General features: G+C 33.9%; 1 protein-coding gene across 2 annotated transcripts; it reads left to right on the forward strand.

The window, feature by feature from the left end:
* Positions 1 to 25,725, forward strand: LOC145330991 (uncharacterized). 2 transcript variants are annotated; one of them, XM_080175582.1, is made up of 14 exons: positions 1 to 119; positions 2,734 to 2,829; positions 8,263 to 8,370; positions 8,921 to 8,960; positions 12,047 to 12,158; positions 12,800 to 12,857; positions 14,187 to 14,218; positions 14,578 to 14,632; positions 14,973 to 15,052; positions 15,488 to 15,619; positions 16,201 to 16,329; positions 16,603 to 16,645; positions 17,856 to 18,005; positions 20,821 to 25,725. In XM_080175582.1, the coding sequence occupies exons 2-14, from the start codon at positions 2,734 to 2,736 to the stop codon at positions 20,887 to 20,889; spliced, it is 1,104 nt and encodes a 367-aa protein (XP_080031708.1). In that variant the 5' UTR covers positions 1 to 119; the 3' UTR covers positions 20,890 to 25,725. The 2 variants fall into 2 exon arrangements, with proteins under 2 accessions (XP_080031708.1, XP_080031707.1); XM_080175581.1 differs by lacking the exon at positions 14,187 to 14,218 and having other exon boundaries at positions 14,546 to 14,632.
* Positions 25,726 to 27,039: the final 1,314 nt, after the last annotated feature.

Consider the following 27,039-nt stretch of genomic DNA (forward strand, 5'->3'; position numbering starts at 1 on the left):
AGATCTGAAAATGACAGAATCGTTCCTGTCTGATCAAAATCATTTTATGGAATAAAATCAGATCCTGCAGATCCTCCAAGTTTGGGCTCCAGTGTGCCAACAAACAATTAGCAACAAAGGTAAAAACGTTCCTCAAATGTCTTCAAAACCGTTTAAAATACGCCGCTGGTTTAGAACCAGTACTGGGCTATACTACAAATCATGTATCATAACTTATTTTGGACAATTTCCCACGGAAAATGAAAAATAAATCAGAATATTAATTATTTTTAATTATTGGCATGAGGTGAATGGACGTAGTCTTCTTTTAACCCTTACAGATCGGGGGGGGGGGGGGGTCATATTGACCCCCCCCTCTATTTTTTCAATGTCATTTTTTTTGTAGGTAAGATAGAGAGTTGTGACTTCATGACTTTTTAAGTTTAATAATTATACGTCGGCAAGAGTTGATTTTTTTTAGGATATCTGGTCTGTGTCGGTCGTGGTGTCCGGTCAAAGTCGGTTGGGTAGCACCAAAATTAAAAAAAAATTCTAAATAAATCTTAATTTCTACATTATGACTTTGTATATAAGGTTGAAACCTAAAATTTTTTTGGTGAATGAGAAAAGTGGTGTTATGACCGTTTGACCGCACTCTGACCGCACTCTGACCGACTTTATGACCAATTTTTGTCCGGCTTTTACTACAGACATATATCATGAATATCGTGGCTTCTATTACAGCTAGAGACCTATAATTTTTTTTGGTAAATCCCTGAGCAATAATTAACAGATAAAAATATTAATTGGCACCGCCAACCGCCGTTTTACCGCCGTAACCGCCGAAAATGGCGGTTTCCGTTATTTGCCGTTTTTTGGCGATGATCAGAAAAAGTATTTTTTTTGTTATGAAAAATAAAAGTTCGTCCTAAATTTGGTCATCCTAGCTGCAAAATTGGCCGCTCTACAGCTGTTTTAAAATTTAGCGGCTGGCCGCTAAAAAGCGGCTAAGGAGCGGCCTGATCGCTATGACTAGAAAAAGTAATTTTCTCTAAAAATACACATGAACCACCAGAAAAAAATGTTACGTCTTTATCTGTAACAGAAGCCGAGATAGAGGGGGGGGGGATCAATATGACCCCCCCCCCCCCCCGATCTATTAAGGTGGGAATAGGGGCCCGATCTGTAAGGGTTAAGATGCAATTAAATACCTGCTAAAAGCTGATTGTACCCCACATTTACAGGAATCGTCAGAGAAAGTCTGAGATCTATAATATAAATTAGTCTTGGGCCGGATATTGAAACTATCTGGCCGGATATCCGGCCACACCGGATATCCGGATACCGGATATTGAAACTATCCGGCCGGATATCCGGCCCAACCCTAATATAAATGCTATCCTTTGGGCCTACGACCACTTCAAAGCCTATGCCTTTTTTCTTTGAACATAAGAACATTAATCCCTATTAAGTAGCGAAGCTACTTAATAATGTACTTTGTCTGTCTGCCCTTCTGTCCGTCAGTTAAAGTCTGGTAACGTTATGTGGACAATGTTGTTGTGTCATTTGCTATCTAAGATAGACGGCTGACATTTCTAAAAGCGAAGCTTTTCTATAATTAGGGTCGGTCTGTCCGTACGTCCGTCCGTCCGAGATAGATAGCTTATATTCGTTAATTTAGGCATGTTAGAATTGTCCTATCGATTTCAAACTTTGCATGGTGATTCCTGTAGTAGTTAGGTACGATTTAGAATGCGTAGCAACTCTATAATCATTACCATAAATGTCCGTACGTACATTTTAAACATGTTGATTTTTCTACTTTTTTAACGACAAATTTTTATGTGATCTAATTATCCGTTTGATCTGATTTTTGGTATATTGATTCCTGGGACAACAAAGATCAATATTATTAGCGAAGCAACTCTATAATCAAGTCCTAAAAATGTAAGTATGTCCATAAACATTATCCTGTATCAAGCAGTTTTTTAACAAATTAACTTACAATTTTGCTTTAACTCTTATACTTTTTTATTCTGATTATTCAGTTCTGACACTATACAAAAGTTAATGTCCGTTTGTCCCACTGTTTCAGTGCTTCGCTTTTATGGATGTTGTCATCCTTGTTTTTGTGTAAATTGTCTGTACTGAGCATCCAGTGCATGGTCCGTCAGTCTGTCAATTATGACACAAAATAACATATAAAATAAAAAGTTTTCGGGAATTTTTTTTCTCAATAAATTTAATCTTGATTTAAGACCTCTAAAAATCTTTGTCCTTATTCCCAACCATGTTTTTGTGCTCCGCCACTTATGGATATTTTCATCGTTGTTTACTAAAATCTAAAATCAATCGATGTATTATTACTTGGATGTTGCTCCGGATTTTTATTTTCTCTCATAAAATAATACTAGCAGCTAGCTAAAATAACAATTCCCCCTCCTTCTCACTTTATCATTATCTCCATCTACTGGATGGACGAACCAACCAATAAATGAGGTCCATATTAGCAAGTTAAACTGACGACAAATTTTCCCCTGTCAATATATCCAGAAAACAGTAAAAGTGTCTGGCTATGACGTCAGAAAAAATTTACAATTAATCAATGAGAAGCCAGTATTAACAATGGTAAAATATATAGCGGCCTCTCATTGGTTAATTGTTAATTTTTTCTGACGTCATAGTCAGACACTTTTACTGTTTTCATATATCCACTTATGTCCTATATCCATTAATCTATTGCAATTTTTTCAGATGGGTAGTGTGGTGTATGCGTGTACCAAGCTTGTGATTGGCCAGCTATATCCGGCCTATGCTTCATTTAAAGCTGTAAAAAACAGAAATGTAAAGGTAGTATTTTTTTATTATTTTTTCTTTCATGCATGGACGGACGGACGGATGAACAGACGGTTAGACAAACTTTAATAATAACTGGCCAGCATTATCCAGCATATGCATCATTCAAAGCTGTAAAAATCAGAAATGTAAAGGTATGGATTTTTTTTATATTAATTTTGTCTTTCATACATTGACGGACGGACGGACATATGAAAAGACGGATTTGACATATTGTAGTAACATAATGTCAAGGGGTTTTGACAATGGTTTGTATATTATGAAGGGGGATCTTTAGGGAACGCAGGGTATATCTTATCACTAGGGGTGTTTTCTGTTTATTGACACCCCCAGTTTATAAAAGTAATGCAAAACATTGCATTGATTATAAGTATTGTCGTGGTAAATTAGCCCTTTTGCGTCGGTAACATGTCAATTAAGGCTATAAGTCCTTTTATTGTTCATTTACACATCCCCTAACTGTTGCAATAAGAAACTTTAATTGCACGACCTTTATGCGGTTGTCCTAATTAGGGCTTAGACAACAATTTTAATGTCTTTATTTTGATTAGGTTTGATCTAGGTATTAAAATATTACTTATAATCACACATCAACATATTTTTTTTTCGTTGTGATATAGTTATTAGATGTTTCTAACAAAAATGGATAGACAGAGACAGTATAAATTATAGAGTAGATATCATATCAAATATTTTGAAACCAATATAATTTATCTAAAATCATGAAAATCAAATAATAACAAATATGATTACGTTCATTAGTAGTAGTGCAGCAATTTGAAATCAATAAACAAAAAAATCTATAAAATGGTTGAATGCAGCTTTATGTATATAATCTTTAAAGGATATGAATATAGACGATAAATTTATGTACATCCCCAATGCTAACAAACAAAACGACTCCTTCTGTAAATTAAAATTATTGATTAAATGGTTTGATCACTGCAAGTTTGAACTAACTAATCAATATCAAATAAAATGTACCCAAAGTTTTTAAACAATAAAATGTTTAATATATTTTGGGTACCAATACAATTTACAGTCTAATGTCCCCTCCCTCCCTGAAACAGACAAACAGGGGCGACAAGTTAGTAGAGTAGATTTGCTATTCTACTAAAAAAAATGTGTAAATTATAGGGTGGAAATATAAAGGTGGAATCACTACAAATAAAATATTTTTCATCAAAATTAGTTTATATCTCACACAATATTTTTGTTACGTTTTTTGATTTAAAAAAATATTAAATGTCCTCCCCCCCCCCCACTTCTTTACTTATATATGAATATGAAAAGCGTGTAACCTACATATAATAATCCAATACTATAAAGTAGTAAGGTTTTTTTTTGTCTGGAGCTTAAGGTTTCGATTGGGGGTCTCCAATTTAGGGAAGCTTCATTTAGGTCCCAGAGTTGTTTTAGCATATTTAATATTAAATATAAGTCTTGGGATGGTTTTATGCTATTTTTTCCAATATTTGAGTAAAGATAACCTAGATACTAGGGATGCAACCACTAGTAACTAATATAAAGTACTAAAGTATTTTTGTCTGTAGCTTAAGATTTCGATAACTACAGAACCGATTGAGTTCTTCATATTGTTAAAGCTTCACAAAGGTCCCGGGATGGTTTTGGTAGTAGCTGTGTTAAAAAACTATTGGGGTATAGTTCTTTCCACGACATCCCTCCATAAGGAGCGATTCTTCGTATTTTTAAAATGGCTTTTTATAGGTTATTTTAGGTTAGGTTAGGTTATATTGTGTTAGGTGATTGCCCCACAGGGTTAGGTAATTGGCCCCGCAGGGGCTAGAAATAGGAGAAAAGCTACTGTGAAAAATACGAAGAATCGCTCCTTATGGAGATATGTGGTGGAAAGAACTATACCCAACTATTGTATATCCATTTTTAAGCACATTTATTTTCTCAGCTTAACAGCTTTGGGGACTTCTATAGAATGTTGATTGGTCCATTAATTTAGTTGAGTGTCCAAACATTTCAACCACTAATTGTAATCAACAGAAGGGGTAATTTAATTTATCATTATTGAGGATGTACACTACAATGTACATCAATTTATCGGCTATTGTCTTTTCACTTTAGGTCCCTAGATTTTCTACCATAATTTAGAACGAATATGAATTATAATAATTTTAAAATATAGCATAGATTAATAACCTCTTAAATGAAAATATGTTCAATTGTCCCATTGTATGATTTGTCAACCGCTGTTTTTAAGGATGTAGTCATCCTTGTTTTTTATTTGCAAATTATTTGACGGGAAATAGTTGTGAACACTCTGTATTTGATCAAATAGTAATGGATATAATACTACTTGGATGTTGCACCAGATTTTCTTGTACTCTTATAAAGTAATACTTGCAGCTGGCTAAGATAACAATACCCACCATCCATTCCTTTACACAATCACCCTTCTACTGGATGAACAAACTGACCAATAAATGATGTCTATATTAGCAAGCTAAATTGACGATAAATTTCCCCTTGTCAATAAATCCACGTATACCTATATCCAATGATCAAATAGTTCATTCAATCAAGGACAACGATAATGCACTTCAAAACGAAATATTTTCCACCAACTTCGTCGGGGAGGTGATAAGTTCGATTCTCGGCTCAACAATGCGTCATGACTCAAGGCTGAAATGGTTTCTACTGCTGCTGTGTAAAATGCACGACATTAAAAGTTAGACTAGGACTAGGGGGAATGAGTTATTTGTCGGAAACACCCACGGGTCTATTTTCTTAGTTATTTCTTGGCTTTTTTTTTTACCTGGTTCTTAAGTGTCATGGACAGTACCTGTATAAGTTATTCAATTGACGAGCAAATAAACCATGAGATCAATAAAGAAGACCAATTTATACGTGGCGACGGCGTGCAAAGAGAGACAGAGAAAGAATTGCATGTTATAATTCTTTTTTTTAAATGAAGGCTTGTTGTTAGTTCCAAAGCTACTCTCTAACTCTATCTACAAAATGTTTTCTTCAGGGACGTGTATTTACTTGAGGGTGTTCTCCAATGGACAATCTACAATACAAAGTAGAATGATGTCTGTTTGTTTGTCTGTCTGTTTGTAGCGAAGGATCTTGCTAACCGCTGAACCGACCGGGTTCTCCTTCACAGGGTAGCTTCTCATAGGTCCCGGGAAGGTTTATAACTATTTTCTTTGGGGGTGGGACACCCCCAACCCCCCCCCCCAAAAAAAAAAAATGAAAATTACCCCCCCCCCTCCAAAAATTTTCTTTTTTAAAATAAAATTAAAATAGTGGGGTCGACTACCCCCCCCCCCAAAAAAAAAATTTAATTTCACCCACCAAAAAATTTTTTTAACAAATTTTTCTTTTAAATCTAAAATACGAAAAATTGGTTTGATTAAACCTCTTTGGGCAAAGCCCCTAGAGGCTAGGGGCGAAGCTTCAATGTCAATTAGGAAAATTACCCTTTCTGTACGTCAAAATTACAAGTAGAAGAGTATGGAACTCGCAGTTAAATAAAAGTATCCAAACTTTTTGACCCAACGAATAAGATAACTTGATCATAAAGCTTTGGGCATCAATGTACCTCACAGATCAATGTCTTCGCTCTTCCTGCAAAATAAAACACCGCACTTGCCTACCGGTGATCTTCAGGGATAGGTCAAAGGACGAGAAATTTATCTACACCCCAAATTATGATAAAAAAAGAAAAAGTTTGGACACTGCTATTTTGTACCAACCAATTACGATTTAAAAAGAAAGTTTTAGGCTAACTTGCTATCAAAGAACGCGTTTATAAAACTTTGGGTACCAGTATATTTTACAGTCAATGTTCCCTGCCCCCTGTTTATACAACACACAATTTGAAAAGCAATTTGATATTTGCTCGTTTGTATGTTTGTCCTATAAGATGATTGCCCTTGTTATATTTTATTAAAATCAAAGCATGCTGTTGTCATTTTTCATAAGAATTTGTTGGTGTACCTTTACCTCCACATGTGTATCACAAATATTCAGAAGCGCAAATCTTCCCCTCTGACCTACTATTGTTATCCTTCTAACGACAGATCTATGGTATATATGTATATACAGATAACATCCTGCCTCCCTTTACCAAGGACCTTTTTCGTCTGCTAGCAAATTGTTTTATGCTACTTGGCTGTGTTAATATTATATTGGTTGATTGACCCAATTGAGAGTCGTCACAAGGTCTTTGGAATGTGGAAATACTTCAAACTTCTATTGGCTAAGACCAAGAGGCCTGTAGGGGCACTTTATTGAAGGGGGAAGGGGGTTAGTCGACCACCCACTTAAATTTTTAGTTTTAAAGACAAAAAGTAAAAACCGTCAGATGGGGGATTTTTTTTTCTAGGGTTGAATTCTCTGAAAGGGGTTGAGGTACCCTCCTCTAAAATAGCTATTAACCTTCCCCGAATCTTCACTATAAGTGAGATTCTAAGCAACACACAGATAGATAACCTGTTACTTTTATATAAGGGTAGCTATTGTGACAATATTAGAGTAAAACACTAGAGGGAGAAAGGGTTAAATAACTGTATCTCCCCAACCGTCTTTTGCAACCTTTTTATTGGGTCATTGAAAATCAACCAATGGTATCGCTTATATCACACAGCCAAGTAGCAGAAAATAATTTAGAAGCAGACGAAAGAGGTCTTTGTAAAATGAAGGAAGGTAGTTGTCTGTATATACATCTATACTATAGATCTGTTGTGACAATTTGCGTAAGTGAATGCCATTAAATTTATGAAATTCATCGACTCACAGAAAGAGAAAGAGAGGGGTATAGTCCCTTTCGTAACATCGCACCTTATGGGGCGATTCTTTGTATTTTTCACAGTAGCTTTTCTCCTATTTCTAGCCCCTGCGGGGGGCTCGAACCCTGCGGGGCCAATTGCCTAACCCTCTGGGGCAATCACCTAACCCAATATAACCTAACTTAACCTAAAATAACCTATAAAAAGCCATTTTTAAAATACGACGAATCGCCCCTTATGGAGCGATGTTACGAAAGGGACTATTCCCAAAGAGAGATACCGAAACGGGAGGGAAGGGACAGGATTGCTAATTACAATGCAACGGTGCCCAAAGTTTATAACCACGCTATCACATTCGTTAGCTTAAAAACTTTGGATACTTTTAAATGAAATTTTGGTTACTTTCTCTTACTATTAGTTGTCGGGTTATACAATACCAGTTTACAAACTTTTTCACTTATAATTTTGCCCTTCAAAAGGGTATTTTTCAGGAGTCGGCAGCCGCAGCCTCAGCAACCATTAACCGCAGTGGTTGAGAAAGCCGCGAGGCTGATTTTTGAGGATTCTCTTAGCCGCGCGGGTGGGAAGGTGACATCGCCCTCCTCTCGCATGCCCATGCAAATAATTTTCCTTGTTTTTAAAAAATATGTTTTTGTTTTAGGAATATGTGAAATGGATGATTTATTGGATCGTGTTTTCAACATATACAGTGATAGAAGAAATTACAGACGTACTTACCTACTGGCTTCCTCTTTACTATGAAATTAAGGTATGCTTGCTTGAGTTATAGTGGAGCTACGCTTTCCATTGTCCGCGTGTCTCCGTAGAAATTACGGAAGTACTATTTTTTTCTATTACTAGCGGTTTCGCCCCTAGCATCTAGGGGCTGTGCCCCAGGAGGTTTGATCAAACCAATTTTTCGTATTTTACATTTGAAGGAAATTAAAAAAAAATTTATTTATTTTTTTTTTTTTTTGGGGGGGGGGGGGGTTGGGGGTGTCCCACCCCCCAAGAAAATAGTTATAAACCTTCCCGGGATCTATGAGAATCTACCCTGTAAAGGGGAACCCGATCAGTTCAGCGGTTAGCGAGATCCTTCGCTACAAACAAACAGACAGACAGACAGACAGACAAACAAACAAACAGACAGACAGACAAACAGACATCGTTCTACTTTGTATTATAGATGATAAATAGTTGAGTTGTATTGTATACATGCTCCCTGTTACGTGCTACGTGTTAAACCACGATTGTGGGGTTGGATACCCTAGTAGCAGAATAAATGTGATTAAAATAATTATCATTAATTTTATTTTTAGATCCTAATATTATTTTGGCTGGTTTCTCCAACAACAAGAGGTTAGTTTTATTAATTCAGGGAAAGGTTAATACAAGATGATATATCCTATTTTCATTGTTTAAGAAGGTTTCTCTACATGCCTCAAATATTGTCCTTGTTAAACCCTTGTTTCGTAAAAAAAAGTGCTCTTTGTAGTAGTTATACTTTTGCACTTATATCAAGTTTGAAAAATGTTAAACAAAATTACTTTGTAAAAAAAGGATTAAAATAACACATAATCTCTTAATAGTCTTAAAGTCAAAGTAATTTAAAAATGTGTTTTTCGTTTTATATGGTAGTTTTACAACAATCATCTTATACAGCGTGGTTTTGTCTGTTGCGTATGATCTCGCTGACCGCTGGAACGATATGATTTTTATTTGCCAATAGGATAAATACACAGACTTTTACTATATTGGCCGTTATAGAGATCTTAAATGCAAATAAAAACACACCTATATGATTAAGTCTACTTTTGATAAGTTACTTTGGCTAATCCTCCCTTCTAAAGTTACAAAGTAGAACTTTTTTTACAAATTAATAACGATGCAAGGACGTCTACGTCAACTTAAAGTTTTTAGATTCAACTATTCTTAAATTTTTTGACTTTTGAAGTTATTTTTAATTTCTAAGAACTTCTAAAAGGTTTTCAAATCGTTGACCTTTAAAAAAGTAATTATTTCACCAAAAATAAAAATAAAAAATGAGTTATAGCTGTTTTAATTTGTTTTAAAACAGCTAAATTTCTAAATAAAAGGGTGAGAAAAGTAAAAAAAATCATTTGTTTTATTCATGAAACCATTAAGCAACTTTAAGACCTTTAGCTCTGATAGAAGCTAAGTTAGTCAGGGTGAGAGAGGGGGTCGTTTTCACCATAGCCCAAATTTTCTAGAGAGGGGGGGGGGGGGTGCGAACCTTAAGAGTTAAGGCATTTTAGTGATTATTACCAAAAAGACATACGTTTACACAAAATGACACCTCTCTTGTTGTCTGTATTACACCTTTCTTATACAGCTCATCCCTCCTGCGATGTTTATCTAGAGAACACAGCAATAGTGTCTGACTGATTATGACGTAACAAAAAAAATTAGCCAATGAGAGGCCACTATAAATTTTACCATTGGTCAATAACGGCCTCTCATTGGCTAATTTTTTTTGTTACGTCATAATCAGTCAGACACTATTACTGTGTTCTTATCTAGAGGGTGTTTTAAAATTTCGGCCAAATACTGTGAACGCCACTGTAAAGAAGAACATATCCATATTTTTCTTCTTCACTGTGTAGATTTTAATTATTAATGTTCTACTTTTAACTTACAATAAGGTTTTAACCAGGCATAGCGGGATATTACAATGGACATCATATTATATTTAATCACCCCCCCAATTGATGTGTTTTTGGCTGATAAATATTTATACTTATGAAAAAGTAACAGGATGTCAGTTTGTCTGTCTGTACTCAAGAATATCTCTAGCCGCTGAACCGATATGGTTCTCCTTTTCAATGTAGATTCTGTTAGGTCCAGGAAAGGTATATTATATATCTTTAACAGCCATCCTCTTAAGAGAAATCACCCCTATAAAAAAATTACCCCCTCCCATTTTTTTAAAAAACTTTTTTAAAAATTATAATTCAATACGGGTATGGGTCGACTTATCCAAAAAAAAACTCAAATGCCCCTAGAGGCGTCATTGTCATTGTCTTGTTCCTGTTTCTCTGCAGTTAACTTTCATTCTCTCTTGCTAAGTTTAAAGATCATAACAAGGACGATAAGGTAATTAAACAGCGCACCGACAACAAAATTTCCTTATTTATCTTTATTCATCTTATGTATTGAATCTTTTGCAAGAAAAGAGAAAATTCATTCACAGATGATCTACCACAAAATTAGTGATAAAAAATACACATTTATTTTCCGGAGACCCTTTAAAAATTCGATTTATCACCCAGAGACCTTTGACATTTTTAATTCTATTCCGGAAACCTTTACTAATTTTTTCTCCCGGATTTTTAAAATATATATTGAAATTTTAAATGTCTGTAAAATAGAGGATGAGCTATCGCTCTATCATTTCATTCCCTTGCATGTTAGTGATTATAAATGTATGATTAATACTTTTTGAATATCACTAGCGGCTTCGCCCCTAGCCTCTAGGGGCTTTGCCCAAAGAGGTAAAATTTCAAAGAGCAATTTCAAAATATAAAAAAATAAAAATTGGGGTGGGGGATTTTTTTGGTTTTTTTTGGAGGGTGGGGGGGTTAGGGTGTCCCACCCCCCAAGAAAATAGCTTGAACACACCACAGGACCTGTAGATATATTCCCTAAAGAGTAGAATCCAATTGGTTTAGTGGTTACCGAGATCTTAAGCTTTAGACGGACGGACGGACAGACGGACAGACATCATTCTACTTTGTATTATAGATACACTAACGAACGAATCTACCAATATATTTCCTCTGTAGAGGAGTTGCGCTTTAAAAAGATAACATTACAAATTTTTACTTTAAAGGAAAGAGTATTTTCTTCAAATATTAAAAATCTGATAGGAAAAATCACGAAACCTTTCACTTGAAAATATCTTGAAAATATCTTTGATAATTTTATGTTATGAAAAAAACAATAAACTGTAATACAGTCAGGGAGGGAGAGGATATTGGATTGTTAATCACACTAGTCTCAAAAGTTTTATAATCTTTTTTTTATTAGCAAGCTTAAAAACTTTGGGTACTTATATTAAATTTTGATTGGTGTTGTCCAAACGTTTCAACAAATAATTTTAATCTACAGAAGGGATAATTTGTTTTTCTTCAATGGACATTTATATTATCCATTGTCTTATCCCTTAAGATCTCCGAATAGGATATACTTGGATATATTACTATGGCTAAATTTGTCGTCAATTGAGCTTGCTTATATGAACCCCATTTATTGGTCAGTTCGTTTATATGAAGGAGAAGAGGGGGTGGGTTAAAGGTGGTGTATTAGAGAGGTATCGTTATTTTAGCCAGCTTTGAGCATCTCTTTATCTGAGTACATGGAAATCTGGTGCAATATCCAAGTAATAATAAATCAATTGCCCTTTACCTGTATTTTCTTTTGTTTAGGTTCTTCAGTCCTATACCGAGGTCTGATCCACCCGATGTTGGTGAACCATGAAGAAGATATAGACCAGTATCTCACTGATATGATCGACAAAACATATTCCCTCAGTGTACGGTGAGTACAAAAATTAGGGCTCGGCAGCCGCATGTAAGCCTAAGGGAATATACCTTTTACAACATTAAAGGAACCCTGCAAGAAATACACCGATCTAACTACTGAAAGATTGCCACATGAAGACCCAATACTCCAAAACTTTCAAAATTTTTACATACCTAAAATAACACATATTGAAATGCCTATAACTTTGAAGGCTTCAAATTTGGAGTATTGGGTCTACTTGTGGTAACCTTTTGGTGTATTTCTTTCAGGTTTCCTTTAACTTCAACAGGAAGTCTAAACCTGACGCCCAAATATGGCAATTGCTCTTTTTTTTAAAGTTTCAAAGCATCCAAACAGGTTTAGTTGAGACTGAAGCGAGGCTGTCGAGCCCTGAAAAAATATAACTTAACTTTATTATTATGCATTTAAATGATAAATTTGTAACACAATATAAGATTTAAATATTATTTATTTATTAATCAGTGCTTTTCTTTAAAAAGATTTAGCATACTTAAACTTACTTTTTTTTATGCTTTCTCGTCCTTTTCTTGTTTGGCCCTTGGAACCTATAAAACATTGGTCTCCAAAAAATTTACTTATATTGTTGTATAATCCACGCTGCTTTTACAAAATTATTCATGTTTTTTTTTACATAGGTACGCGAGGCTAGCTGCTCAAAAAGTGACTAAAGCAATGATAGAAACTGCTATTAAGGTAAAAATATTTCCCTTCCTTTACATATCAAGCCATTCTACGTTTCACAGAGGAGGATGGGGTGTATCGTTATGTTAGCCAGCCGGGAGAAATATTTTATCAGGGTATGCGATAATTTGTCATAGTATCCACTATTGCAACACATCCTGAATACAAAGAAAAAATCTTTTAAAAATGTCTATCATGGCAGTTTTTTTGCTGTGTTTACAACAAAGTATATTTTCCTGAATATTCATATTTAAGCTTAGGTAACCACACTTAAAAGGTCTGTCGGAAAGAATTTTTTATATTTATATTCTTAACAATGGCCTGCAACCAATTCTTAAAAGGGAGGGGTGGCATTAAAAAGGTCTTTCTGTTTGAAAATTAATAAAAATATGTTCTGTTTAAAAGGATAAATAACAATATTGAAAAGGACCGTCTGTTTGAAAGTAACAAGCTTTCTCATCCCCCCGTCCCTTTACCCAATGCCTTACCCTCGTACTGGATGAACGAACTGAACAATAAATGACAGGGGAAATAGAAACCTAAATTGATGACCAATTCTCTCCTCTTTCACAATATTCACGTATTACATCCATTATTAAATTGTAATTTTAAGGAAGGTATAGTTATTTGTCGCCTCGTATTATAAACAGCTTTCTGCGGATAAAAAATGTACAATCATAAGATTAAGGCTTGTTTAGTTAGCCCCGAGATGCCAAAGACACGGACTAAAAAAACTGGTTTTAATATTATGATTGTATATTTTTGTATTCGTAAAAACTGGATGTAATCAATCGGTTTCAAAGCCATACTGGAAAAGTAATACCATTAAAAAGGTCTGTCTTTATGAAATTTCTATTCTAGGGTGGAGGTGGCATTGTTACCACGTTGAAAAGATCTGTCTCTATGAAATTTCTATTCTAGGGTGGAGGTGGCATTGTTACCACTTAGAAAAAGTCTGTCTCTATGAAATTTCTATTCTAGGGTGGAGGAGGCATTGTTACCACGTTGAAAAGGTCTGTCTCTACGAAATTTCTATTCTAGGGTGGAGGTTGAATGGTTGCCACATTGAAAAGGTCTATCTCTATGAAATTTCTATTCTAGGGTGGAGGAGGAATTGTTACCACGTTGAAAAGGTCTGTCTCTATGAAATTTCTATTCTAGGGTGGAGGAGGAATTGTTACCACGTTGAAAAGGTCTGTCTCTATAAAATTTATATTCTAGGGTGGAGGTGGCATTGTTACGACGTTGAAAAGGTCTTTCTCTATGAAATTTCTATTCTAGGGTGGAGGAGGAATTGTTACCACGTTGAAAAGGTCTGTCTCTGTGAAATTTATATTCTAGGGTGGAGGTGGCATTGTTACCACGTTGAAAAGGTCTGTCTCTACGAAATTTCTATTCTAGGGTGGAGGTGGAATGGTTGCCACGTTGAAAAGGTCTATCTCTATGAAATTTATATTCTAGGGTGGAGGAGGAATTGTTACAACGTTGAAAGGTCTGTCTCTATGAAATTTATATTATAGGGTGGAGGAGGAATTGTTACCACGTTGAAAAGTTCTGCCTCTATGAAATTTCTATTCTAGGGTGGAGGAGGAATTGTTACCACGTTGAAAAGGTCTGTCTCTATGAAATTTATATTCTAGGGTGGAGGAGGAATTGTTACCACGTTGAAAAGGTCTGTCTCTATGAAATTTATATTCTAGGGTGGAGGAGGAATTGTTACCACGTTGAAAAGGTCTGTCTCAATGAATGATCTGAGCCAATCAGAGGATGAAGAAGTTATATACAAGGTAAAACAAAGGAACAATTTAGGGATCTTAAGGGATAAGACAATAGACAATGAATTGATGTACAATCACAATGATTTTAAACAAAATTGCCTCTTTTGTGGATTGCTACTTTGAACCAACAAGCCAACGAATGTTTGTCTATAACAAAAATACATTCAATAGGAAATTATTGGGGTTACTCAGAACCCAGTATAACTTAAAATAATAAGCAAGCAAAAGAAAAACCACCCTTTCCCCGTTTAATTAAATTTCAAAGTGGGGGGGGGGGGCGGGGGGGTTATGCTTAACAGGGCACTATGAGGAAAAAACGCTAAAATTTAAGCTTTATTTAAAATTTTAGGGTCGCCGGCAAGGCGGTAAGAATCAGCGAGCATTAATGACGATGTCATGGCACGAAGCACAAACGGAAAATTCATCCAGGTTTGTCTATCTGTTAGTCTGTCGGTCTATCAGTCTGGTCAGTCTGTCAGATTGTCAGTCTATAAGTCTGTTCCGTCTGTACGTGTGTTAGTCTGTCCAACGGTCAATCTTTCTATACGTAAGTCTGTAAGTATGTTAGTCTTTCAGACTGTAAGTATGTCCGTCTAGGTCTTTCCAAATGTCAGTCTGTACGTCTGTCAGTCTGGTTTATTCATTTGTCTAACTATGAATCAATCTGTCAATTTGTAAGCCATTATATCTGTCAATCTTATATTTACAATTCTATCAATTTATTCACTTTTCTACTAAACTGACAATTCAGTTTTTATCTTACCTTTTATATCAAATTTTTGTATTTATTTAAATAATTTTATCCAACACTTAAAATATATTATAATTTATTACATATCATTTATCTATCTTCTCTTTTTTCAGTATTTTCGATCCTGATTCAGATTACAGCCCCCAGCCCCCCCGAGCAAGGCGGGGAGGTGGGGGTGGTGAGAGGGGCGGTGCCACCCTTGTTGAGCTTAGAACTTCAAGTCTCCATACTTCTATGGATACGAGGTATACTTGTTACAAAAGAATATTTATTTTAAAACCTTGCCTGCTTATTACACCTCATTAAGAGGTGTGGTTCTATAATTGTCTAAACTGACCAAGCAGTGTTGTATGATTCACTTCAATAAGAGGCGTGTACCATCCATATTTGTCTAAACCGACCAAGCTTTGTTGCTTGTTTCACTTCTTTAAGAGGAGTTGTTTTCATACACATTTACTATATTTTGACAATTTAATAAATTAATTCGTCTGTTGGATAATGGTTTCTAATCTCTTATGATCGATGTCTAATCATTTGGTGTTAAAATGGTTTCTATTGCTATTTTGATAGAAAGAGTAGGGGGGACGTTTTGGCAAAAAAAAAACAGTCGCAACTCATTACCATACACAGTATAAACTTCATAACTAATAGGTTTTTAATATAGTCCTTAAAGATTGGTCAATACGTTAATCCATGGTCAAGAGGATGGGATGCAGTAAAGTCATAAAGAGGAGATGGATGGTATCGTTATATTAGCCAGCTGGGAGAAGCATTGTTTTAGGATCTCTCACAAAATTCACATATTCTATATCCATTCTTATTTCAGACAATATCAAAACGCACTGGTGGCCAAACGACATCACCGAACAAGAGACAGCATGGGTGACAATTTCAGTGAAATCTCGTCAAGTTCAGAGAAATTATACTCCACACTTCCCAGGGTAAAAACTACTAGGTACGATTCTATCAATATTCTTTAAAAAACATTGATCTTGTTTTTTTTATTGATTTATTACAATTTTCTTGTTTGTTAAAACTTAATTATGTTGTTGAAAACCAAACTTGTTTTTAAAAAAATGGTGCTTTTACGCCTGTTAAGTTGGGCAGACCTAACTATGCTGTGCACTAACCCAGCAGGGCGACCTGGCACTCAATAAAACCTTACCTAACCTGACATTAAGTATTAAACAAACAAAAAATATTTACGTTAATAACCTAATTTTTTTAGATCTCATACAAGAAGACAGGACGTTGGGTTCAAACCATATAAGGTAAACACAAGTAGTTACATACTGGCATACAGACATACGTACATACAGACAGACAGACAGACAGACAGACAGTTGGGTTCAAACCATATAAGGTAAACACAAGTAGTTACATACTGATATACAGACATACGTACATACAGACAGACAGACAGACAGACATACAGTTGGGTTCAAACCATATAAGGTAAACACAAGTAGTTACATACTGATATACAGACATACGTACACACAGACAGACATATAGACAGTTGGGTTCAAACCATATAAGGTAAACACAAGTAGTTACATACTGACTTACAGACATACGTACATACAGACAGACATATAGACAGACATACAGTTGGGTTCAAACCATATAAGGTAAACACAAGTAGTTACATACTGACTTACAGACATACGTACATACAGACAGACATATAGACAGACATACAGTTGGGTTCAAACCATATAAGGTAAACACAAGTAGTTACATACTGACATACAGACATACAGACAGATAGACATACAGACAGACATATAGACAGACAGACAGATATACAGACATACGTACTTACAGACAGACATATAGACAGATATACAGGCAGACATACAAAAGTAATTAAGGTAAATATACATTTTTCTATAATTCTTTATCTAAAAGCGAAAATGCAATTTAAGTTAATTAATTTTGGCATCTGTGATTGGTGGATTTAAAAAATCTGCGCTCTGATTGGATGGCATATATCATTCAACCATTTAGAGCGCAGGTAGTTTAAAATCCACCTATCCTATTGGTCAAAATCAATTAACTTAAAATGCATTTCCGCTTTTAGATAAAGAATTATACAAAAAACGAATTTTATAAAAAAAATCCTTAAAATTTGATGCAGATTTCAAATCTCCCCCTAACATTAAAATTCCGGAAAACTTATATATCTTAATATTGGTCCAGCAGACAGTCATACTGACAGACAGACACACAGAGAATCATGTTTTTAAAAAGGTACATTAATTCTGTAACCTGTTTTTGAAGACTTTCTAACCAGGAGCGGAAAGCCTCAACCTTTTACAATATTAAAAATCAACAGGAAGTCTAAACCAGACCAAATAAAATATAGCATTTCCTCTTATCGAAAATTTTTCAAAGCATCCAAACGAGTTTAAATTTGAGGTTTAGTCGTGACTGACGCGCGGCTGCCGAGCTCTGTTTTTAACTGATGTATCTTTTTAGACGACTGTGTCGGGTAGACTCGGTGCTACTCCACAACTAGGTCTTGATAAGAGCCGCCACTCCGTCAAGAAGCAGCCGGCGCCAAAGCCGCCAGTCGGATCCACAGCCGGCGGCGGCAGTAAATCAGCGCTTTCTAAGTCTCCCAGCAAGGTATGCAGTACTCAACATTTAGTTTGTTATAGAGAAGCTGCGATTTCAATGCGAACTTTGGCATGGCGGTAGCTAATAAGAGGTGTATTGTGAACTGCGAAGAAACGGCGGAGGAACCGTAGCTCTTGCCGTAAACTGCTATTTCTATCATAAAATTTCCTTATATTTGAGCTTGACACGTTATTTTTTTCGAATATGCTACAAATATATATGTTTAAATATTGAGTTGTGTCAAGTGCAACTATAAGGAAATTTTATGAAAAAAATAAGTTTGTCTCAAATGATTCAAATTTTTTTGTACAGTACATATTTTCGTTTTTTTTCCTTGAGTGAAACAAATGTGTTGAAGAATCTAAAGGGTTTACACATTAATACTTAACAATAACTAAGAAACTTCATAGGGATACTTAATAAGAGATATAAGTTTTCCGGAATTGTAATGTAGGGAGTAGATTTGAAATCTGCATCAAATTTTAAGGATTTTTTATAAAATTCGTTTTTTGTATAATTCTTTATCTAAAAGCGGAAATACAAATTAAGTGAATTAATTTTGGCATCTGTGATTGGTGGATTTAAAAAATCTGCGCTCTGATTGGATGTCGTACATCATTCAACCAATTAGAGCGCAGGTAGTTTAAAATCCACCTATCCTATTGGTCAAAATTAATTAACTTAAAATGTATTTTCGCTTTTAGATAAAGAATTTTACAAAAAACGAATTTTATAAAAAATCCTTAAAATTTGATGCAGATTTCAAATCTACTCCCTACATTAAAATTCCGGAAAACTTATATCTCTTAATACTTAACTAAAAGCTCACATAAGCCTTACATAAGAAAATACCATTAGGGACCCTTATCTTCCAGGGGCGTCCAAGCTTTTTTATTTGGGGGGGGGGGGTTCATCTTTATTTCATAGAGGCATTTTTTTTATTCTTTACCCCCCCCCCCCCTTGGACGTCTATGTTATCTTCGTTCGTGATTTGGGCTTATGACCTTTGAACTAATGCATATCCCCAACGATGATAAATAAAATTACCCTGTATAAAACAATTAGTGGTTCAAACGTTTGGACACTCAACTTAATAAACGAACCAATCAAAATTCTTAAAAGTCCAAAAGTTGTTAAGCTAACGAATAAGAAAATCTAATTATAATACTTAGGTGACTAGTGTAATAAAAACTCCCAATATCCCCTCCCTCCCCGGTTGAAAGGGCTTATTTTCTACATTTATTTAGCCAGAAACGAATATCCTTTTCCATTCTAAATACTATGGGAATAAAAACAAAGTACAGTTACGTCCAATATTAGTAAAGCTTTTAAGAAATACAGAGATCCTAATGGATAAGACAGTGGTCGATAAATTAGTTATGATCAACAAAATTACCCTGTCTGTAAATTATTAGTGGCAAAATTTTGGAAATTAAAGGCTATTGCCAATATCCCCACCCACTCATGCAAGTAAAGGAACTAAATTGGTTGTTAGGTAAGGTTAGGTAAGGTAAGCCCCGCAGGTTTAGAGCGCTCCACAGGGGTTAGTCATAGAGAACCCAACTAGTAAATAGGTTGTTAAATTGATAGACTAATAAAACAAAGACAGCAATTTCTCTTATGTGACATTGTGACATACGGACAGTTCATTATGTAACTGGACAAAGTGTATAAAAAAAACTCAGCCTTGTGACGTCATAAAAATGAGTAATTATCCATCTTTTTTTTATGGGTTTTCTTTTCCACTTATCCTCTCATTTCCCTAATTTTTATCACGTCACATGGCTGATTTTTGAGACAATTTGTAGTAGATCCGCTACTAAAAACCTGAAAATGAAAAATGATTATATTCTGAATGATATTTCAATGTTTACCTAAGAAATGTTTTTAAAAAGTTTTGTAAGGAACTTCATAGAAAGATTTTTGATAAAAAGATGAATATCGCTTGCAAGAACGGAACTTAATAAATAGATGTTATTTAAGTTCTTATTTCAACAAGGATAATACCTACATATAAGAGCGAAGCTTAACTAATCAGAAAAGGGACCAACTGTGAATTAGAATTCGTATTTTTTTTGTGTTTGAATAAAAATTCACTATTTTATATAAAAAGTTAGTTAGATTGATTTGAAATGTCAAAACTTTATTAATAAATTCCGTTTAAAAACAATTTTAACATTCTTTAATATTTTAGCAGAACTAACAGGTATTATCAAAGGTGGACAATCCTATGGACACATCCGAATTGTATAGAAGTTTGACTTTAACAATCGAATATGATAGCTTTGATGTTGTACCAGATTTTCATGTACTCTGATAAAGTGATACTTTCAGCTGGCTAACAATAAAATAACCCCCATCCACCCCCTTTATCCCATCTTCTTCCCTCCTACTTGATGAACGAACTTACCAATAAATGATGTTCATATTAAATGACGACAAATTTCTTCCTGTCAATATATCCACATCTTCTATAGCCATTGAATTGCTTTATCTGAACACTAGCGGCTACGCCCCTAGAGGCCTCTAGTGGCACTTTAAATGTTTTTGTTTGTTAAAGTCTATGTTAATTATTTATGTTACGATACCTACCATATGTAACGTTGAAGTCTCCCCAATATTAAATTTTTTTTCGATTTTTTTGTCATTTCTCTTGGGAGGGTGGTGGTACCCTCCCCCAAAATAGTTATAAACCTTCCCGGGACCTATGAGAAGCTACCCTATTAAGGAGAACCCGATCGGTTCAGTGGTTAGCGAGATCCTTCGGTACAAACACAAAGACATCCTGTTACTTTAGTATAAGGATAATAGTTTCTATTTTTAGGAAGAAGATTTTTCAATGTCCTACTCTGAGGAGAATTCAGATGAAAAGAAAAACTGTAATATCACGTGAAAAAAAGGACTTAAAATATATGAAATCTCAGAAATAAAAGAATATAATTCGATAAAAAAAAGAGTAAATCTACCAAAAGTAAAAGCAAAATTAAGACATGAGGTCACAAAAAAGTCGCGCAACCTTTCATCTGGTACAAGAATCAGTTAGTCAATCTAATAGTGAAGAACAAAAACAGTTACAGAGTTGCTTTGCATCTTTAAAACATCAAGCAATTTGGCAAAATTTATTTTTTTCTTACTAGACCATAAAAACCTTTTTAGTATGGAGATTTTTTTTACGGATTTTATCGCCGTTTTTTTACTCATAACATATCAAAAAAGATAGGTGATTATTTATTAGGATATTAAATCATATTTTAAAAATAAGATAAAATATTAGTCATGTAATGCTTGCGTTAAAGATTTATAATCTATTCAATTTCTAATGTTATTTACTCTTTTTAAGAAAAGAAAAAACGCAAACAAATCTTTATATAAATTGTTTTTAACTGTTAAAAATAACTTATTTAAACTAAAATGATAAAGTTATCTATCGCATCGTATTATATACAGCTTTCCGCGGATAATAAAATGAAAAAAATAAATTAGATTAAAACCCTTGTTTTAGCCCTGAGAGTCCAAAGGCCCAGGCAAACTAATTTTTGTTTTATTGTTCGTGTAAGATTGTGTAAAATATGATACGATACATGCATTTTTAGTATGGCTGATAACCGGTTATAATGCAGCGGATATTAATCTGTTTCAAAGCCATGCTGGAAAAAATAATCTTTTGGGTATCTATAGAAAGTTAAATATATTTGTTACCACAGATAAAGATTAGGGTTTGGCTGGATACTTTTTGGCCGGATATTGGATACCGGATATCCGACAGATTTCTAATGCCGGATATCCGGTTCCGGCCGGATATCTGGCCAACGTTCGATATCCGGCTAAATAATCGGATATCCGGCGTCAAAAATCAGCCAGATATCATGTAACCGGATAGTTTTAATATCCGAAATACGGCCGGATATTGAAAATGACCGGATATCCGGCCCGACCGGATATCCGGCCCAACCCTAATAAAGATATTGCACTCAAAGAAAATATATTTTGCCTTTTTCGCAAAGAAACGTTCCCTTCAAAATGATGTAGATTTTTCTTAAAATTTTAATAAACACAGCCACTTTTTAATGATTATAGGAAAAATTTACTTCAAAATTAATTTTCTTACAGTGTTAAATCTTTTTCTTTTTTTTGTCACCCTTTGCTTGTATTAAATGTTTTATATGTTGAAATATTCTTACAATTATATTGAAACTTATACGTATTTTAATAATTTAATTTTAAGAAATCACATAAGTCACAAAAAAATACATTATTATACATTAGTTTATTATCATTTTGTGCATTATGTATTGTTAAAAGCAAAGCATATAACTACTTTAATGATTTTTTTGTTGCAATTCTATATTGCTGAAAATTTTTTAATATGTTTATTAATTTTCATTTCTTTTAGAAGTTTTTTTTCTACTTGGGCTTCGAAACCGATAAAAATTCGCTGGATTAGAACCGATTCTCAGTCATATTGAAAAATCATGTGTAGCATTGTATTACAGACAATTTACCATGAATATTGAAAAAAAAACATAAAATAAATACAAGTTTTGTTAGTATGGGCCTACGGCCCCTCATTGCTATCAAAACTTGTTTTAAGATAATATTATTTTTTCAGTTAATATCCGCGGAAAGCTGTCTATAATACGATGCGAAAAATAACTATTATTACTTCGCCATTCATCTCTGTTTTTCATCCTTGTTTTTTAATGACGTATTATTTCATCATTAGCGTCTTAATTAAAAGTTAAAAATATTGACAAATTTTTATCCTTTTCTGCTAAAAACAGATTATCCGATTATCTGATATTAAAAATCTTTAATTGGGGTCTAGCATAACAAAATATTTTTGTCATACAATTTTTAATTGGCTGTACATTAAACATAAATTGAATATTATCTTAACGAAGCTACTCTATACCTAGGAATTCTGTACGTTCGTCCATACGACAGCAAATTTTCTTTTAGAAAGGGCCAAATATTTTATACTTACACTAGCCTAAAACCATCCCTACACAAGTGGAGAACTCAATCGGTGCATTAGTTATTGAAATCTTAAGCTAAAGACAAAAAACTTACTACTTTTTTTATAACAGAATTAGATTTGATAAATGTAATTTTTTTTCTGTCGAACAGTTTCAGATTTTTTTATTTTTTCATTGCTATGCTAATCAAGTAATATCTTTTTTTTTAAATATTTACAATTTATTTGGATAATTTTATTATATTTTTAACTATAAAAACTTGCCTTTTTATGAGTCTCATCCTTATTTTAGAAAAATAGGGCATTTTTTATGTTTAATTTTAGAAGCTTCTTATAGTGCCTATAAGAAAATAACGTCATACAATACAATACAAATGACCAATGATAGGCTAATACACAGAATAAATTTCCAATGGCTGGTCTATACTTATTTTAATTGACCTATGGTAGGCCAGTATGACTTGATTTTTTAAAGGCACTATGAAAAGTTTCTTGACTTTGTATTTTTGCTTAAATATGTATTTTAAAAATTATTCTTAAAGATCTGTAAATATGCTATACATACAGTTATATGTTAAAGAAATCATTACTTGAATCAAGTGGATTCTTAAGAGAGTAATAGATAAAAATGAAGCTCAAATTACTATTTTATTTCATTTAATTAATGTACTTTTGATAAGAACAAAGCGTTTGATTACACTTTAACCCTTAACGGTCGGGGGGGGGGGGGCGTTGAACGCCCCCCCATCCGGTTTTTTCTATCTCATTTTCTGTGTGTGAAAGATAAAGAGCCCAAACTGCTTGACTTTTTAAGTATGGGTATGACACATAACTGAGAGTTGGAATTTTTTGAATATCTCCATCCTGGCGGGCACAGGATGCCAGCAAACCTGGCAGGGTCATCCAGGTAAAGAACAAAAATTTGTTTTTGATTTAAACAAAGCATTTTATCTTACCAAAATACTAAAATATCCTCTTGTAGTACATCCTCATATTAAATACAGGTGTTCAAGTCAATTTCAGGTTCCAGGTATGATCCTGCAGGTCCTGATCCTCCAGGTCTCCAGAAATCTTTAAAATGCTCCTGTGGCCGCAATTTTTTACTTAGAGACTTCAAATTTTAAACTTAAGCTTTTCTTACATGTCTACATAATGTATTAAAATTTCATAAAGATCCGCCGCCTTTTTCCCGCCGACCGCCGACTGCGGCGGCTGGCAGCTGCCAAGTACAGCTGCGGCCGCTGAAAATTATGTTTTGATATTTCAAATATAAAATTGAAATAAAATAAAACATTTTCTGCAAAAAAAAATTTTCTTCCAGCTTTAAAAATAAAAAAATACAGCCGTTTGAAATTTTTAAGTAAAAAAGGACCTAAAAACAAAGGTTGTTAAATAAAAGGGTGAAGGAAGCGGAAATTGACCTTGACTTACTTAAGGTCGGAAATTCACCATAACACAGGGGACTTGCACAAAAATTTTTAGCCCTCTAGCTCTAATAGGAACTGAGATAATGAGGGGGGCGTTGAACGCCCCCCCCCCCCCCCGACTGATTAAGGGTTAAAGAAAGTTCCATAAAGAGTATCTAACTAGACTTATTTAGCCTTCCTAATTTGTCAGCCCTCTTATTTATTATAGAAATATGGGGATAACGTATACATACTTTTATATAGCCTAAAACCTTCCCTAGACAAATACAAAACTTTCCTGAAAATTGTGAAAATAATTAAATTGATTCCATAAACTAAATATCTAATTTTTCACCACTCACTTTTGTTAAATACTTTTTTAAGAAACTTCCCGTTTGAAGTAATCTTCAATAAATTTTAATAAAAAATCTTATATCAAAATATTTTAACTGTACATCTTTTTGACCACAAGCTGTTATTTTTTTGTGAAAGTGTATTATATGTAAATACTGTACCTTTTTTGCTGTTTTTATTCGCATTAGCTATCTAGTTTTTTTAGCGCCAAAATATCTTATTATATTATATTTCAATATTATATCTATATTTATTAGCTCAACTACTCTACAAGTTAATTTGTCTGTTAAATAGTAGTTTTAAAATGTTTAAAAAACACTAATTTATTATAGCAAAAAATTGAAAACTGTAATTTGAAAAATTTTTTTTTTTGAAATTTAAATGACAATTAAAATATATCATTTTTTACCTATTAATTTAACGGAATGCAAGGCGGATATTCACGAATAAAAAAGTAGTTTCGCTACAAAGACAACTATTTTGGATAGTTTTATAATTGTCTTCCAGTTTTATGTTATATTTATTTTACATAATGCAAATATTTTTTAGAATTTGGCCAGTGATCTGCAGCCGCGCGTCAGCCGCAACTAGACCTCAAATTTAAAACCGTTAGGATACTTTGAAATTCTTTTTAAAATGAGGGATTGTCATATCTGGGTTGTTAAACTTGTAGCAAATTTTTATATTTGTAAAAGGTTGATTTCCCTGAGGCTTACATGCGGCTGCCGAGCCCTGAAATTGTCTTGATGACATTGCACAATTACGTAAGTTTGAATTCCAGTAGATTCTTCATTTTTAGAAAAAGCTGATTCAATTATATTTCAGCCTAGGTAAATAGTACGTTTTCTTTAATATTTAAAATCAGCATTATTAGTATAGAATTATTTTTAAATTTAGAAATGTACGAAAATTGATATTTTTTTTCATGTGATATTTTATCAAACTGTAAATAATGTTATATCATTATTAGGTAATAAATTATAATGGTTTTTAATGCTTGTTATTTAGAGACTGCTGATTGCTCAGAATTCAATTTGATCGTGTTTGTAAGGGTATACTCTGCTTAGATTATCGTCTAGACTATGTTATTTTTTATTTTTAGAATCTAGACTGTAGGTGTGTAGAGACCACTAGACTGCGTAGATGTTGTGTTATGAAACTTTTTAAAAGCTTTTAATTATAGTATGTATAAGTGGTCAATATCCTCCACCCTTCGAAAAAACATAACTTTTCGAAATAAGAAAAGGATGCCAACAACCAAAAGTAGCTAATGGACAAAATCTCTTAAAAGTAAGGTCTTTAGGTCTTTTGAAGCATGACCGTCAGACAGACGGACAAAACAATATATAGCATTGATGTGCAAATGTATAAGGATTCGTTACTAAAAATTTCAGCTGTCTATCTTCAAAGGCAGCCGAGAAAATCACATTTCCCCATAGCGTAACGGACTTACAGACAGAAAAGTGAATTCTAGAGTATATTCGTTACTAAAGATATGTTTTTTAGCTCATCGGAGGTATCTAATCCTTGAACTTTTATTTTGTTCACCGATTATAATACCTCAGTTATGAAGTAGATTTTTAAAAGCGAAGCTTTTCTATAATTAGGGTCGGTCCGTACGTCCGTCCGAGACGGATAGATTTTTAAATTAGTTTAAGCATGTTAGAATTGTCCTATCGATTTCAAACTTTGCATGGTGATTCTTGTTGTTAATAGGTACGATCTAGATCTAGAAAGCGTACCAACTCATTACCAGAATGTCCGTACGTCCCTTTTTAGACATGTTGATTTTGAGAAAGCCCAATTTGTCCCGATTTTGTATCACTTTTAAAAAGTGCGATTCCTGTGACGTCATATAAAAAGGGAAGGGGGGAAGAAAATCTCTTCCCTTTTCTCCCATCTCTTTTGAAGAGATTTTCTTCCCCCCTTCCCTTTTTAATTCCCGAAACGTATATGACGTAACTGGAATCGCACTTTTAAAACTAAAAGTGATACAAAATCGGGACAGATTGGGCTTTCTCGTTGATTTTTTACTTTTTTAACAAAAAATTTTTATGTGTTCTTATTATCCTATTGTTCTGATTTTTGGTTTACAACAAAGTACAATATTATAAGCAAAGCTACTCTATAATTAATTCCTAAAAATGTCACTTTGTCCATAAACATCATCCTGCATCAAGACGTTTTTCAAAAAGTTTACTCACAATTTGCTTTGACTCTTATTCATTTATATTCTGATTATTCAGTTGTGACACTATACAAGTGTTATTGTTCGTTTGTCCTACCGTTTGAGAGCTTCGCTTTTATA

The sequence above is a fragment of the Acartia tonsa genome, chromosome 11 (assembly GCF_053477335.1).
Source record: "Acartia tonsa isolate MP-2025a chromosome 11, ASM5347733v1, whole genome shotgun sequence".
Taxonomy (NCBI): Eukaryota; Metazoa; Arthropoda; class Copepoda; order Calanoida; family Acartiidae; genus Acartia; species Acartia tonsa.

Bases quoted from the DNA above. Each gene is read 5' to 3' on its own strand.
- LOC145330991 (XM_080175582.1), top strand. From the start codon at position 2,734: ATGGGTAGTGTGGTGTATGCGTGTACCAAGCTTGTGATTGGCCAGCTA. The intron at 15,620-16,200 runs GTATACTTGTTA...TTCTTATTTCAG, and splicing joins CATACTTCTATGGATACGAG to ACAATATCAAAACGCACTGG. The intron at 16,330-16,602 runs GTACGATTCTAT...TAATTTTTTTAG, and splicing joins CCCAGGGTAAAAACTACTAG to ATCTCATACAAGAAGACAGG.